Below are 15,291 nucleotides of genomic sequence, written 5' to 3'. Positions count from 1 at the left end.
ATTCACAGCCTCTGTATCAGCATTTACCGATGTATTTGGCTTAAGTGAAGAAGAGCATATATAGAAGTCTGGCTCAGTTTAAAATAGTAGATAGTCTGGGATCCAGTATTGAACTGTTTGAGAAGATGCAGGTTCTACCTTGCATCTAAATGTTTTGTTGGTTTTTTCCCCCTTCAGCTTCACTACATACTCAGAAGATGACCAGAATTAATCTCTGTGTTTTAAGTATAAAAATTGGCCATGGAACTTTGGAGGCTGGAGTGCTCCAAAGTCTCAGGATAATACTTTCCCTTCTCTTTGGGCTTCAAAAAGCAGAAAGACTCTTTCCATGATGTGATGGGCATCCTCATGAGAGCACAAGAGAGCATCTTCACCACAGGAGGTCACGGGAGGTTTTCTTTAGGGACCTGACTGGCAGTTCCTACTTTTCACAAAACATCTTTCCCTCTAGTACCTGAAGTTTTGATTTACATCCAATGTCTTGAACCCAGCTCTGGAACACCTTGTAGACTGAGCTACATGGGGAAATAGCACTTGTGAGCTGTTCCCTTTGTCCATCAGGAAGTGCCATGTGTCTACACACAAGTTATTTTCTAGCAGCCTGCCTCACCACTTAGAGGGAAATAATTAGACAGCCTGAGAATGAAAACAAGACTGCTTGGCACCTCTCTTGTCCACTCCTTTTGCATTTCTTGCTGCAGTTCTGAAGCGCCACAGCCAAGTCCCAGTGCACAGCTCAGCCCCACACAGGATCAATAGCAGAAAAGATAAATCTGTTGGAATTGACTACAGGCTGTTCTGTCACTAAGTGACGATGAAAAATGATCACTACTTGAATACACTGCATTTTTATCTTTAAATCTTTCAATAGAAGCAGTGTCAATAACAGAGCACTAAATAATCTCCAGATAGGAGGAAAATCTTTCTTTTTTTCTTCTTCTTTTTTTTTTTTATAAGAGGGAAGATGGATGTGACTTTTTTTGGAGGCCTTAAATACTGAAGTACGGCATTAGATCTGCAAATTCCAGGAAGTGATTGTCTGTTTAGACAAACTATGTCTCATTTTAGGAAAGACTGGCTGGATTCTGCTTGAAAACATTGCTCAATTCCATATCATCAATGCACCAGGGTAAGTCTAAGTGGAATATGCAGAAATAAAATAAATAAGGATTTTTTTTTCATGTTCCTTTGGGGATAATATATCTCTCTGAATTGGATACACCTGCCAGAGATGGCCTTTCTTAGCTTTAAAATATGTCTGACCTTTCCCTGAGCTAACTGGATGCAGTTTACCATATTGGCCCAAGCATAAAGCAAAGTCTTTTTCAGATAATGGCCCTTGGAAACAATCCAATCTGTTCTGTACCTGCTGCCCATGCCACACATCCCAACCCTGTGGGCACTGTCAGCTGGCACAGAGGTGTGGCAGCAGGCAGGAAATGACAGTGCACAGTCCTGCAAGTGGCTTTTGGGTTTGCTGCTCTCAGTGGGGCAAGACCCAAAAGGGCTGACCCTGCCTGAGTGTCGCAGACATCTTTTCATTAAAAATCCTTTCTTAGGATTTTTCTCCTTGAGAAGCTGAGAGGCTTCAAGAACAAAATGTAACCAATGGTTATCTGCTGCTGTGGAATGCAACAGGTGCATCTGGGATTGGCCCATCTTGGATGTTTATAATTAATGCCAATCCCAGCCCAGTCAGCTTGGACTCTCTGTCTGAGACACAAACCTTTATTATTCATTCCTTTCTATTCTTAGTTTAGCTAGCCTTCTGAGATGAAACTTTTTTTAGTATAGTTATAATGTAATATATATATCATAAAATAATAAATCAAGCCTTCTGAACGTGGAGTCAACATTCTCGTCTCTTCCCTCACCTGAAAACCCCTGTGAACACCGTCACACCTGGGGGTGCTGGAAATTCTGTGGCCCCACTGTGAGGGCATCTGCTCTGGTTCTGTCCTGGCAAAAGGAAGATGGGTTTTTGTTTGAAGTCAGTTTGGTTCCACATCATCTGGAGCCTCCACTATCTCCAAGTGCTGATGTCCCTTTCTTTATGAGACAGCAAGGAGCACTCTGCTGCCTTTGACATCAAACTGGTTAACTTTTATTTCCCATATCAGTGCCTCAGGGGTTAGAAGCTTCTGGGTAAATCCAGTCCAGTGGCAATTTGAGCAGTGTCAGTTGGGTTCTGGTAACGTGTTGAGTGCTGCAATGACTTGGGGATGCTCTGAGCACTCTTTGGATATGTGTGTTCCACCCCAAACCCCCTCCAGAGGCAATGCTCTCTTGGTTGTAGACTCTGTGAACTGAGCTCTGTTTAGATTCCCTGCAAATTCCGGGCTAGGGCTGTGAAGCAGGCAGCAGTGCTGTAGAAGGACTTATTGATTGAAAACTCCCTTTGTATGTTCTCCAAGTTTAGCTCAAGCTGCTTTACTGAGTAAAGGTCAAGATGAAGTACTGAATTTCTGAAATGCTAAAGTTCTGAATACTCCAGAACTTTGCTTTATTCTGCCTGTTTTGTCTGGATGTCTGTTAAAAAGTTTGGCTGTCTGTCCTCTTTGATGGGTTGATGAACGATAGTGAGTGTGGAATAGCTTGAAGTAAATACTGGTCTGTACAGTTGTTAGAACTGCTTGACTCATCTGGAAAACAGCAGGTTTCCATGCCCTCATTCAGCTGCAAGCATACTTGACTATATTTGTTTTTGTTGTCGGCCACCTCTTTTGACAGGTAGAGAAGAAAAAGGGCCTGCAAAAAAAGGCAGTAAAAAGTAAAAAAACCAGACCTTATTGTTTCAGGATGGTTGGTGCTTTAAGGGGAAATCAGCCAAGTTTCATCTGTTAAAAATCCTGCTGAGATTGATTGGTGTATGGAGAGGTGATTATAAAAGCCAGCAAGTAGCTTAATTAGGATGGAGAGTTATGAGAAGTAGCTTGGCTTTTGTGAGAAGTACTGGAGCAAATGACTCTTGGCAAGTGGCTGGTGGAACAGGGAAAGCTAAGCTCAGGAGTTAGAGGATCGCTGCTTGGCATGCTGCATTTGTATTGAGAAGGAATAAAGCTGAGGACTGCCAAACACGTGCTCGAATCTGGTTCATGTCAGGCCTTATTGTCCTGAGATTACATTTTGCACAAATAATATTTCCTAATCAGGGACTTGAGAACTCTCTGAACTTGTCTCAGGGATTTTTACTGTGTCAGGCTTTTTAACGAGCCAGGGGAAAAGCAGCCTCGGCTATTCCAGGCTGCAGGTGAGAGTTTGCTCCTGGCAAGAAGAAATGCCATGTACTGTACCATGAACTTCATCATATTTACTCTCTTAACAGTGGGTGCAGTGCCATCTAAAACTTCCCTGTGCCTGTGCAATGAGGAGCAAGAGCTCCTGGATGTCTCAAGCAGGTACTGAACGACCATCACGCTCCGAGCTTCCCCTCGCCTGCTGCAAAATCCCTCCGCAAGAACCTGGTAAGGAGGAGAATGGAGCATTATGTATTCAACAAATTCTGCTGATGCTGCTAGGCTGTGAAGCTGGAATGATTGTGCCAAATCCTGATCTTTCATGATAATGGAAGCGGAATTTTCCCCTAAGCAAGCCAGTATCAGAGAGAAAACCCAGGGGACAAGAGAGAGCATTTGAAAATATGGCCTAGGCATTAAAAAACCCCGAAAACAAATAGGCTTTAACTAGTTAAATTACAGAATACACAAATATCCCAGAATTATGTAAAAGCCTGATCCTGCAGTCTTTGAGTGGGGAAAACAATGTTTAACTGACTCTAATACTGCAGAATCATCAGTATAGACAAGAAGAAACAACTGGGTCATTCTGTCTCAGGCACTTGCATATTGCAGAACTACTTGTCTGTTCTTGCTATTATTTCATCCCTGCTAATGTCTTATTTAACCTGCTGAGGATAGTTGTGATTTTGCAAACATGCAGAATAGATTAAATTTTAACAGCATCATTTAAAAATACCTAGATTTGTGCAGATTTTTGTAAATGACTGGGATCTGAATGTGTAGGGCAACAGAACACGACTCAAAGCCCAATTTAAAGAAAGTACCTTTTGAGCAGGCATCAACAGATAGACTGAAAAGCAAGGCAAAAGCATAGGGGTTTTTTTTAGATGTTGAGTGGACTAAATGCAATGTGAATTTATCTGCAAACCATCTGTGATTTCTGGTATTTTTTGGTGCCTTCACAGCTCTAATTTTAAGCAGTTCTGTAGCCTTTAAATAATGGTACTTTCTTCCCATTTGGTTTTACAGCAGATTCCCCATTTGATCACTGAATGTTTAAAGAAAAGAAGTAACTGAGTTCTCTGCAGATTGCACACATACAGAATAAAACAGCAGCCTTTTTTTTTGCAAGTAAAATTTGACATATTTTGGGACAGAATTCCTCATGCATAAAATAACACCATGGGTTTTGCTGGGTATGGTTTACTTTTTCTATTTTGCTTTACACTTCTCATGTAAATTGGGTGCTGGGATAAGGTGTTAAGTTGACATCTCCAAGGAACCAAGTTCCAGAAGCAGCACAACACAACAGCAGATCTCTTTCAATTTTCTTAAAAGTGATGTCAAGAATACCAGTTTCATCAGGCAAGAGGGAATGGAAGAGTCATAATCCAGCCAGCCCTTGTTGGTTCTGCAGACAAATCTGGATTCTCTGTGTGTCATGGGGACACTTTATAACCATAAACTGAAAGAAAACACTCTGGATTACCGAATAGCCACCCGAAAATCATAGTTCCTACAGTTACAGAGATTCCCTAAGGGCACAGGGAGGCCTCCAGGTCTGTTTTCCATCCAGCATGATGTGGGAGAAGATCCTTTTGAATGTGAGCCCGGTCCCTGAGAGCATGAAACAATAGGAAGCTAACTCTATTCATCCCACAGGAAATCTGATGATAGCTACATCATTGTCAGCTCGGTTCATTATTTCACTGTTTCTTCTGGCAGGAGTCTTCAGATAAGGTTTTTGCTCACTATTGTTGGATATAGTGGGGGATTCTGATTCAGGGAACAATAGGAAAGAAATAGCACTGAAGAGCAAGTCTCCTCCACATCTGAAAATGTCTTGCCATTCCAGCCTTCTCTAAAGGGAGGCAGGACTCATTTCCTTCTCTTGGCAGAAGCCTCAAACGTGAGTCGATAACCCCTCAGCTTCTCTTCTGTTTCAATAATGCATCGTGTAGTAAACTCTGTGGCTAACTGAAGACTGAAAACCTGAAAGAAATTAATAGGAATGTAAAAATAGCAAGAACATCTTGCCAATCGCATTATTGAGCATCACAATTATTTGAACAACAACAACAAAATCAGTTTATTATATTTATCTGAAGTGCTGTCAAAAATGTAGCAATGAAGTATAAAGAAATGAAGAGGTTCTGGTGATGAATATCAGTCCAGCTTGCCATAGAATAAATATCAGCATTTATCTCTGTCAGAGGAAGATAAAGATAATTTCTTATGTTATAAGTTATTTCAAATATTGAGCCCTATTCGGACGTTTTGTGAGAGATTATCTGCACTTGCTTTGAAACCCAATAGTGGTCATTAATTGTCTCTCCTGACAACAAAATTAATTTCTCTTAAATGAGAATGCATTTCTAATTGGACACTTTCTTCCCTGACAAATTGTTTACAGTACCTCTGCAAGGATTCTGAAGTCATCTCTTTGCTTTGATGTTGCTGATTAATTACAGCCCACGTGGTTCTTAGAAGCTGCAATTTGAGTAACATTGCTGTGAAATGTTCATCTTAATTACACACTCCCCCAGCCAAGCTTCTTCTTGAGAAGGGAGCTGAACTTCTCTTGCTGCATGTGATGCCAGGTTGGATTGTTACTTTTTACCCCTCCCTTCCCTCCAAGTGAGTTCAGAGCTTATGTATGATCCGAGACTGACAGCACCCAAAATGAAATTCTCTCTTTAGCCACAGAACAGATCCAGAACTGGCAGCTCAGAGCAGCTTTCCCTCTCCCATCTCGTAGAGTCTCTGCTCAGTGTGGAGCAGCACTGATGGGGAGAACTGAGCTGGCTGGAGCATCACTGCGTTAGCACAGGGGTCTGCCACAGCTAATTAGCCAGGCTGAGACACAGGGTTAATTAGTGTGGGCAGGATGCTGCACTAAGGGAGCACCTCTCCACATGACACTGAGTTGTGCCATGTGGATTTACCCCCTATGCTTTAAATGTGACTTTTTTTGGTGGGAGATCACCAGGTCCTTGAACTGCTGGTGGAGAGGAGAAAAGATACCAGTTCTGCTACTTGCTCAGGTGAAACCTGCCTGTATTGAGCCACCCAGATAATTTTGCAGGAGCCCACTCAACAGCTGTCAGATAATAAGATTTTTGGATGTTCCGAACATCAGCTGGATTCTTGCTTTTATGTTTTATTAATGATTTTAAGGCAAGAAGATTTTTATCAGTACCTTGGAGATATCCTGGTTCCACATATTTTTTCTCTATAATGCCCCCTTACAATGCACCTATAATGAAGATGAAATGAACATACTGCCTTGGCTTGGGCAAGCTGCCAGTTAAGGAATTTTGCTTAAAAGAAACGAGCAACATCGGCACGGCAATGCCCTACAAATGAGCACACAAAATGATGCAGCCTTTTCTTTCTAGATGTGGCAAAACAGGAGGAGGAATAACAAGAGGAAAAGGAGCTCCTGCTCTCTCCTTCAGCCATTATCTGTAGGTGTTGAAGCAGTGCCTGCCTTAACTCCCCACGGAGCCAGTGGAGCTCTGAGTGCTCTGAATTGCCTGTTGTCTGTTCAGGAGGACTTGGCTCCTCATTTATGCAAGAAAAAGCAGATCCCTGGAGCAAAAAATTGTGAATGCCCTCCTTTGAGTTTCTAAGGCAAAGCTATGTGGTGCACTTTGTTCTATAGGGGCAAGTTCCAAATGGTTCCTTATATATTTATGGGTTTGTTTTTAGGCCACTGTTTTGTCGTTTGTTTAAAAATAGTAAAACAACTGTCAAATCTTTTTTGCTGCAGGTAGCATGTGAAATCAGAACTCCTTGCATTTGGGCACCACAATGACAGGGCTCTTGGAGATAATTAAAATAATGGCAGTATTGACATACAAAAATAGATGCTTTAAAGTAGGAACTATTAAATAGAAAAGAATCATCCATTTCCAAGTAATAACACATAAAAAAAGTTACAGACATCTGCAATGTGCATCAAGAGTCTGAACTTTGTATTGGGAAGAAAAAAGCCAATGTCATGCAGGAATGATCTCTCAGCCTGCAAGTATTCCATAATAATACTTTCTTGATCAATCTATTTTCATCCAAAGAAAGGTATTATATGTTAAAAATAAACTACAGACCCATAAACAGTTTAGGTTGCTGGTCTGGCTGAGGTAGTCCTGTCCTTTCTGCCTTTGGCTGCTTTTCTTTGATTCAGTATTTTTTAACACAAAGAACTATTCCTACCTTGTTCCTATTTACCTTACTAAGTGTGCTCAGTCTGTTGCTGATTCTTTGAAGCACACTGCTATGTATTTCACTGGCTGTGTAGGCTGAGCTCCATTGGTTCAGCCTATATTGCTTCCAGGTTTGCTTTACCCCGGTGCTCGGATAGAACAGCATCCCTCAGCTCAAGAGGAACCGCAGCCCTTTCATTTTCTCATCCTTCATGCTAAGTAATAGGGCTTCACTTTCCAATACCTCACATGGTGTTCTGAGAACATTTAATTGATTGGATACAATTTTCAGAATCCATCACTTGACAGACAGAAAAGTGTCACTGAGTGGAGGGTGAAGCTTCGCTTCACTTGGCCACTGACACCTCGGCTGTTCCTTGTTGTATTCATTTCCATTTTACATGCAGAAAAAGAAAGATCACCCATGGCCAAAGAATCTGTGTGGATTTTGCTTACTGAATTTAATTAATACCCTTATGAAAGATGTTGTTATTTACTTTAGAAGCTGAGAAAACAAAGGACCCATCCCTGTGCTGCAGTTTACTCTGTGTGGAGTGACTATCGGCCTGTGCAGTGCTTCATTTACTTTAGCTCTATTTATTTTAGCTGCGTTCTGAGGGTGAAAAGAGCTGGCAGTGGCATGGAAAACACAAGCAGCTCCTACAAAATCAAACCAGTTCAGTGCTGCGAAAGCATTCCTGAACTTTGCAGTGATTTGCAAAGGTCGGGTGACGAGGAACTTGTTTCAGCAGTAATCACAACTGAAATATAGAAATGCAGAATCACAGGCTGGTTTGGGTTAGAAGGGGCCTTATAGGTCATCTCATTTCACCACCTTTCACTGCACCAGGTGGCTCCATCACTAAGACAGGAACAATAACATGGGACCTGCGCATCTCCCCTCTCCCCAGGAGCATCAGGAGGATGGAAGTGCTCCTGCCTGCATCATGCTCAGTGCAGTTATTGCAGCAGGACTGGGGCCAATGCTTCCCATTCCAAACAGTTTTATTTCTGGTTCTGTGCCTGGGAAGCACCCTACAGATCCACAGAACATCCAAGGGAGGGAATAAACCCTACAACTACCTCATTATGGTCTGCTGCTTCCACAACAGGGGAAATGGAGGTGCAGGCACTGGTTGCTTCTCTCTAGTGACCACTGGCAGGACCTGAGGGATATAGAGCTGTGTCAGGGGAGGTTTAGATTTGATTTAGGAAAAGGTTCTTCCCCAGAGGGTGCTGGGCACTGCGCAAGCTCCCCAGGGAATGGGCACGGCCCCAGGGCTGCAAGAGCTCCAGGATGTCTGGATAGCATGGTGGGGTTGTTGGAGTGTCCATGCAGGGCCAAGGGCTGGACTGGACGATCCTTGGGTCCCTTCCAGCTCAGGATATTCTGTGATTCAATGATTCTGTAATTTTCTGATTCCAGGCATGTGGACATGGCACAGGGCAATGTGGTTTAGGGGTTATGGTAGTAGTACTGGGTGGATGGTTAGAATTGATGATTTACAGATTCACAGAATATTCCGAACTGAAAGGAACACACAAGGATCATCAAGTCCGACTCTGAACTAAATGACCTACACACGAACCCACAACCTTGGCGTTATTAGCACCATGTTCTATCCAACTGAGCCAATCCCATGATTTCACAGGGCTCTTCCAGCCTTGCCGACTCTGTGATTGTTGACCTAAGTGTGAAAAATGCCAATCACCGGGTTTTAAAATTTTAAAAGTTTAATAGTAATAAAATGGTTATAAAAATAGTAATACAAGTAGAGTAATAATAATTTGGACAATTTGAATTAGGACAATATGAGTCAATAGAAACAAAGAGTTATGAACGTCCGGGTACCTTTTTGTGGGCAGCATAAGCCCAAAAAAGGACCCACGTTAACAGAGGATTGACCCTTAAAAACAACAGCCTGTTGCATATTCATACATCTCATGCATGATGCATAAATTCCATTCAAACACAGGATTCTGTCTGGTCATCGTCAACTTCTTCTTCATAATCCTAACAGCATCATCCTGCCCCAGCGAGGCAGGAAGTTCAATTCTCGTGATAATGAAGCAATAAATTCTCTTTCTCTGAAAGATTTAGGTGTCCTGTGACTGCTATCTCTGTGTGAGTCCTTTCTTTAGAAAAGAAAGTATCCTACATAGCATAATTTCTATTTTAACGTTTTGTTATAGCCTAAAACTATATTTACCACACTACTTAAGAGAATTAATACAGCATTACTTTCTAACACAACACATATAATATTCATTTGAATATTTGCGAAAAGACAATCATAAAATACACATTTTTCACATAAGCGACCCAGGAAAACATAAAAGTTTCTAAAAAATCGCTTCGTGGCGATCAACACCCGGCCGCCCCCACAGACGCCGGGACTACATTTCCCAGCATGCACCGCGCCGGCGCGGCGGGGCCGGCGGGGCCGGCCAAGATGGCGGACGGGGCGCTGAGCCCCGGCGTGAACCTGGAGGCGTTTTCGCAGGCCATCGCCGCCATCCAGGCGCTGCGCTCCAGCGTCACCAGGGTCTTCGACTGCCTCAAGGATGGGATGCGCAACAAGGAGACCCTGGAGGGCCGCGAGAAGGGCTTCGTGGCCGCCTTCCAGGAGAGCCTGCACTCCGTCAGCCGCGACCTGGGGTGAGCAGCGGCCCCGGCGGGGCAGCCCCCGGTGGGCAGGGAGGGCGTCCCGGGCTGTCCTGGCTCCTCTCAGCGCCCGGCGGGGCCGTTTTCACTCCAAGGCAAAGTTTTAGGCAAATAAATGTGAAAATGCTTCGTTTTGTTTCCCCCCAGCACCGTGCGCGTTAACCCATTCGTGGTGTTCTGCTCCAGAGTCTCCAAAGGGTTCAATATGCTCGTAATATTTACCAATTTTTTGTTCTCGTTTTGTTTTCACAAAGGACCTGTCGGTGGGGTTGCATTGACAAGGTGAAGGTGTTCGGCTGCAGGGAGATTTATCTCTATATTTGAAGTTTTTTGTTAAAAATTAAGACACTTTCTAGGTGCAGACTACTCAGTAGCATCTAAGGGGTTCAAGAATGGTCGTTTTATTACCAAAACTTGTCAGGCTGGAAAGTTATCCCAGGTAAGTGTAGTTACTTAGTACCAGCAGGTGTGTTTTGTGTAAGTAGAGACAAAGTGCTGAGGCTGAAGACGTGGGGGAAACTTATGAGCAGAAGAGAGAGGCAGGCACACAGTTTCATTCAGCAATTTTGTGTATTTAAATTGAAAACCCCTACACAGACACAGGAACTGAGTACTTCGTGTACACTTAGGGACAGGGTTTAGTGGTGGACTCAGCAATGTGAGGTTTATGGTTGGGCTTAACGATCGTAAAGTGTTTTCCAACCTCACTGACTCAGTGGTTGTCCGTGTTGGTCCCACCACTGAGTTGCTGGGTTTGGCTGATTCTCCTGGGAGCCATCAGCACTGTCCAGGGAGGTGTCCCCAGATGTTTAACCACCCCTTCCCAGGACATCTTCTGCTCCAGGGTCTTGTGTGCGAGAATTTCTTTCTTGGCAGTTAAAAGGCCTTGCTGATTTTTAGCTGTGATCATGGTAATGTAATTTGTTACCTGCTTCTCTTCTGTTGGGAAAGGTGGTGGGTAACCCTTCTCATGAATGATGCTGTACCCAGCTATAGAAGCAGGTGTTTTATTCCTTTGGTTTTTAGTTTTCAAGCTGAGGAGGCCTCACAGTTTGCTGAGCTGTTCCTTTGGTTCTCCTTCTTGCCTGGCTCTGTGGCCTCCTAAAGAGTAATCAGTATAACCCCAAAATCTCATTCCCAGACAATAATAAATAACAATTCAGGAGCTGGACTTGCATCCTTGTGGGTCCCTTCCAACCCAGGGTATTCTATGAATTGGCCTATTCAAGGAGCAAGGGAATTCTCCCAGGTGTGCTGAAGTTAATATTACCAGTGCACTTTTATGTAGTGAAAATATTGACTGGTATCTCTGTTCAGCAAATCCTCAGTTATTATGCCTAGTCACACTTGTTTTATTGTATTCTTCTGTCAAGGAGTATTAAGCAGATTTGCAAGTGTTCACAGCACCAGAGGACTGGAAAGAATGTAGGCCATGAAAACTTCAAGGAATGATGATTAACAAAGGAGAGTTTTGTGTTAGTGAAGTCTGGAAGTCTTTTAACTGTCAGTTCCCTGATTGTTGGGAGTTTATTTTTGTAACCTTTCTTAAATGTAAATGGAGATATTTTGGATTTCTCTTTGCAGATGTTTTCATAAGCTGCCTTTTGAGTGCTGCATTTAATTTAGTGTAGCTTCTGAAGTTCAGACTTGGGTGTAGCACTGGGCAGTCAAAAGGAAAAGCACTTTAGTCATGTCACTTGAAAAACTGCTTTTTATATCTGTGCAAAGTGGCCAGTCTTTCTTCTACAGTTGATTAATGCAAGTTTGAAAAATTGCTTAACTTTTGTTATGATTAAATGTTGTGTTTGACAAATGAGATATGAAGCAATGATAGATCATTTCACAGTGAGGGATTTTTTTCATGGGAAAATGGTGCTTATTATGCTTCATTTGAGTATTTTACACTACAGATATACAAATTGCTCATGCAAATCAGAAGATCCTGAGAACTTGAAAGGCAGATACTTGATTAGAGTAATCACAGCCTTTGCAGGATGGTCTCCAGGCTTAGGACTAATACCAGTTCTTGTGTATATTTATATGAGGACAATGTTATTTTGGAGTTCTCTAATGAAATGAGAGGCATCTACTTGCTTGGTGGTTAAAAAAGTTACTTCTGGTATTGCAGGCAGTGCTGAAATCAGAATTCTGAGGTTTCTGAGGGGCTGCTTTGCTCAGGAGGTGCCCTGGGCTGTGAACAGGGCCTGCCATAGTCTGACCCTTTCCAGGTTGTTTTCAAAGACTCGTGACTTGTACTTTCTCTCCAAAGAAGATACGAGCTCAACAACCAACAGACTGCTTCAAATTGTTTGGGTAATAACAGGGATTATGTTTTAAATCAAATTTGGGACATGTTTAAAACTCATTTAGCTCCTAAAATAGAATTGGTGCATGCTGCTGTGCCTGGAGGATTGCACATCTCTGATTCCAGCTCTGCACATCTCTGATTCACATCTCTGATTCCCAGCTCTGACTCCAAAAATTGCCCTTCTGCTTCCTCCCAGGGAACTGGAACGTCTGAGCAACCTCGTTGGGAAGCCCTCAGAGAACCACCCCCTGCACAACAGTGGGCTCCTGAGCCTTGACCCTGTGCAGGACAAAACCCCCCTCTACAGCCAACTCCTGCAGGCCTACAAATGGTCAAACAAGGTAACCAAGCACATCTGGGTGGTTTAGTTGTGTATTCCCATTGCATTGGCCATACAGCTGACTTCTGAGTGTTTGGGGCTGCCAAAAGAGCTGAATTTTTTTGGAATTGAGGAGCATAATGCATACCTAAATGTACTTTCAAGGATAAAATGTTGTTTTAATTAAGAGGAGACTTTTCTGTGATACCAAGGTGTGCCCTTGATCTCAAAGGGGTTATTAACTCCCAAGCATTTCCACATTTAGCATCTTATGTAGGTAGAAATTAAAAGTATGTTGTGTCCTTGCATCTGGCAGCAAACACTGCAGTGGGATATTAAAAGAGAGAATCAACAGCTTATGTCACCTCCAAACTGTATCTAGGAAAGAGTCCTCTAGGGAAGTTCTCATCATCAGAAATCTTGAAGCTTTTTCCCCACCATTTTCTGCCCATGGTCTCAAAAGCAGCTTTGTATTCAGCAGCTTTGGCATCCCTCCTGTTTTCATATCATATATATGGCATTGAATTTTAAGTAGTGTAAAAGAAAAAGGCAGATAATATTAATGTAGTCTTTTACATTTAAAAATTTAATTGTTTTTGCTGAAAGAAACTTCTTTCTCAACAGCATATTTCAGTTTCATAAACCTGTATGTTTAATATGTGTAGGATTTGGATAGGTATGTTTCCTTTTGTACTCTGAACAATCTACTTGTGGGTCAGAAATACTCCTTTCCTCATCTAATTTTCTTAAGTAAGTAAACATGGCATTGCAATTATTGCTGGCCTCTGAGCAGTGTTGTATTTCAGGTTGCCTGTTCCCATCCTGATTTTTTTGAGCATGCCTATTACTTTTAATAGAAGTATGAAGATGAGTAAGTATTTAAAAGCTTTCTTCAAGTTATGTTTGAAATACTGTAACCTGTTAAGAAATACAAAAAAGATGGATTAATTTCTGTTACAATAATTATTAGTAGTAAGTGTAGTCAGAGTTGTAGCTTTTAATACCCTTATGCAAGACAGCAGGAGTAAGCAGGAATAATAAATCTGAAAATATTTAAAGCATTAAAAGAAACAGTTCCACTTTAAATTATTTATTATGATACGTGAGCCAGGAAGACTTTGAGAGTGCACAAATACTTTGTAGGCAAATTCTTGTTATACATTGAGCCAATCATTCTAATATTATTCAGATTTAAGATAGGATTCTGCAATAATGTTTGTATGAATACCACAGTAATATTTGTACAGTAATGGGTCAGAATACAAATATCTGTTTTTTAAAATCAGCAGAATTTGGCATTGAGAGAAATTTGGTATGATTGGAAAATGGGGGCACAGGAAAAATTTTTAAGTGGGGATTCAGTAATTGAGAAAATATTTCATGTTTGCTTGTATCCCTTGCTGTTAGCAGCAGATTATTGGCACTGAAGAAAGAATAATTAATTTGCTACTTTCAGCAAAAGTAAAAGTAGGAAAACTTATAAACTTGTAAGGCAGGTAAGTCTTCAGGGATTTAATTACTACTTTAGGTCATTATCAGGGTAAACTCAGGCAGTAATGAAATAGCTTTACAGAGCTGTTTCTAATGTAGTTTTTTATTAACTTAGAGTGTTATGGAGCTTCAAAGAGCAATTTTTTGTAATCTTGGATTCTGATTCCAGAAAGCTGGAAGTTTTAGTCTCCTGTGCACTCATATTCACAACAAAATGTTGCAGGAGAAGAACAGTACCTTTTATTGTAGCTGTGAAACCGAAGTCAGAGACAACAGAGAAAAAAGAAAACCACTGGCTAGGTTGCAGATGTGTGAGGGTGTGAGCTGCTGGCTCTACCACCACAGATCCTTCTGTTCCTGCTTAATTCTTCATTGCTAAATACACTTCTGGAATAAGAGTTATTTCATTACTTCTTCTGGCTGCCTTCAATTCTTATTATGTGTCTCCTGTTGCCAGCTGCTTCTCAGGGATGGTTTCGAAGTGATGGTCTGTCAATACACTTTAGATCTGCCTGCATTTAATTTTTAATTTGTGACCCCTTTGTGGCTTGCCTGCTTGTATTTTTGATGAGCTGAGATAAGGGCATTTTCCTCTGCCTTTGATTGTTCATGCATTACTGATGGCATGAACAGCCCCATGGCTGCCAGGGGAGGAGACTTCTGGGGCTGTGGTGCCATTCCAAAAGAACATTCATGAAATACAAGGAAAATGAGTGCACAGACTGTGCTGCATGTCTCAGTGCATTCTGCTTATTTTTAAGACATGAGGAGACTGTTAAAAGTCACTTTGAGGACAGTAATCAGTAAAGTTGGTAATAACTGGGCTACCTATGAGAAGCAAATAAGTATTCAGTATATCAAAGCACTGCCCTGTGGTTCATGAGGTACTGGATGTTAGAATAGCTGATTCTTTCTATTTGCAGCTTTGTTTTGATGCTGGCTCCAGCAAATGCCTGAGTTTGTTCTGGTCTTGGATGCATGGACAAGTTTTTGGTTTAAATAGCAGTGCTGGATGTGAAGTGGAGTGAAGATCACAGTCACAGACATAAATGGAAAATGCTGTG

General features: G+C 41.9%; 1 protein-coding gene across 1 annotated transcript in view; it reads left to right on the top strand.

Moving 5' to 3' along the window:
* Window positions 1–9,867: 9,867 nt before the first annotated feature.
* Window positions 9,868–15,291, top strand: part of MED27 (mediator complex subunit 27) — an 84,862-nt gene continuing 79,438 nt past the window's right edge. The window contains exons 1-2 of the mRNA XM_066563105.1: window positions 9,868–10,103; window positions 12,614–12,758. Of these exons, the coding sequence (XP_066419202.1) occupies window positions 9,898–10,103; window positions 12,614–12,758 (351 nt within the window). The 5' untranslated portion in view covers window positions 9,868–9,897. The remainder of the gene's footprint in view (window positions 10,104–12,613; window positions 12,759–15,291) is intronic.

The sequence above is a fragment of the Molothrus aeneus genome, chromosome 19 (genome assembly GCF_037042795.1).
Source record: "Molothrus aeneus isolate 106 chromosome 19, BPBGC_Maene_1.0, whole genome shotgun sequence".
Taxonomy (NCBI): domain Eukaryota; kingdom Metazoa; phylum Chordata; class Aves; order Passeriformes; family Icteridae; genus Molothrus; species Molothrus aeneus.
This window is presented reverse-complemented; position numbering and strand designations above follow the sequence as displayed.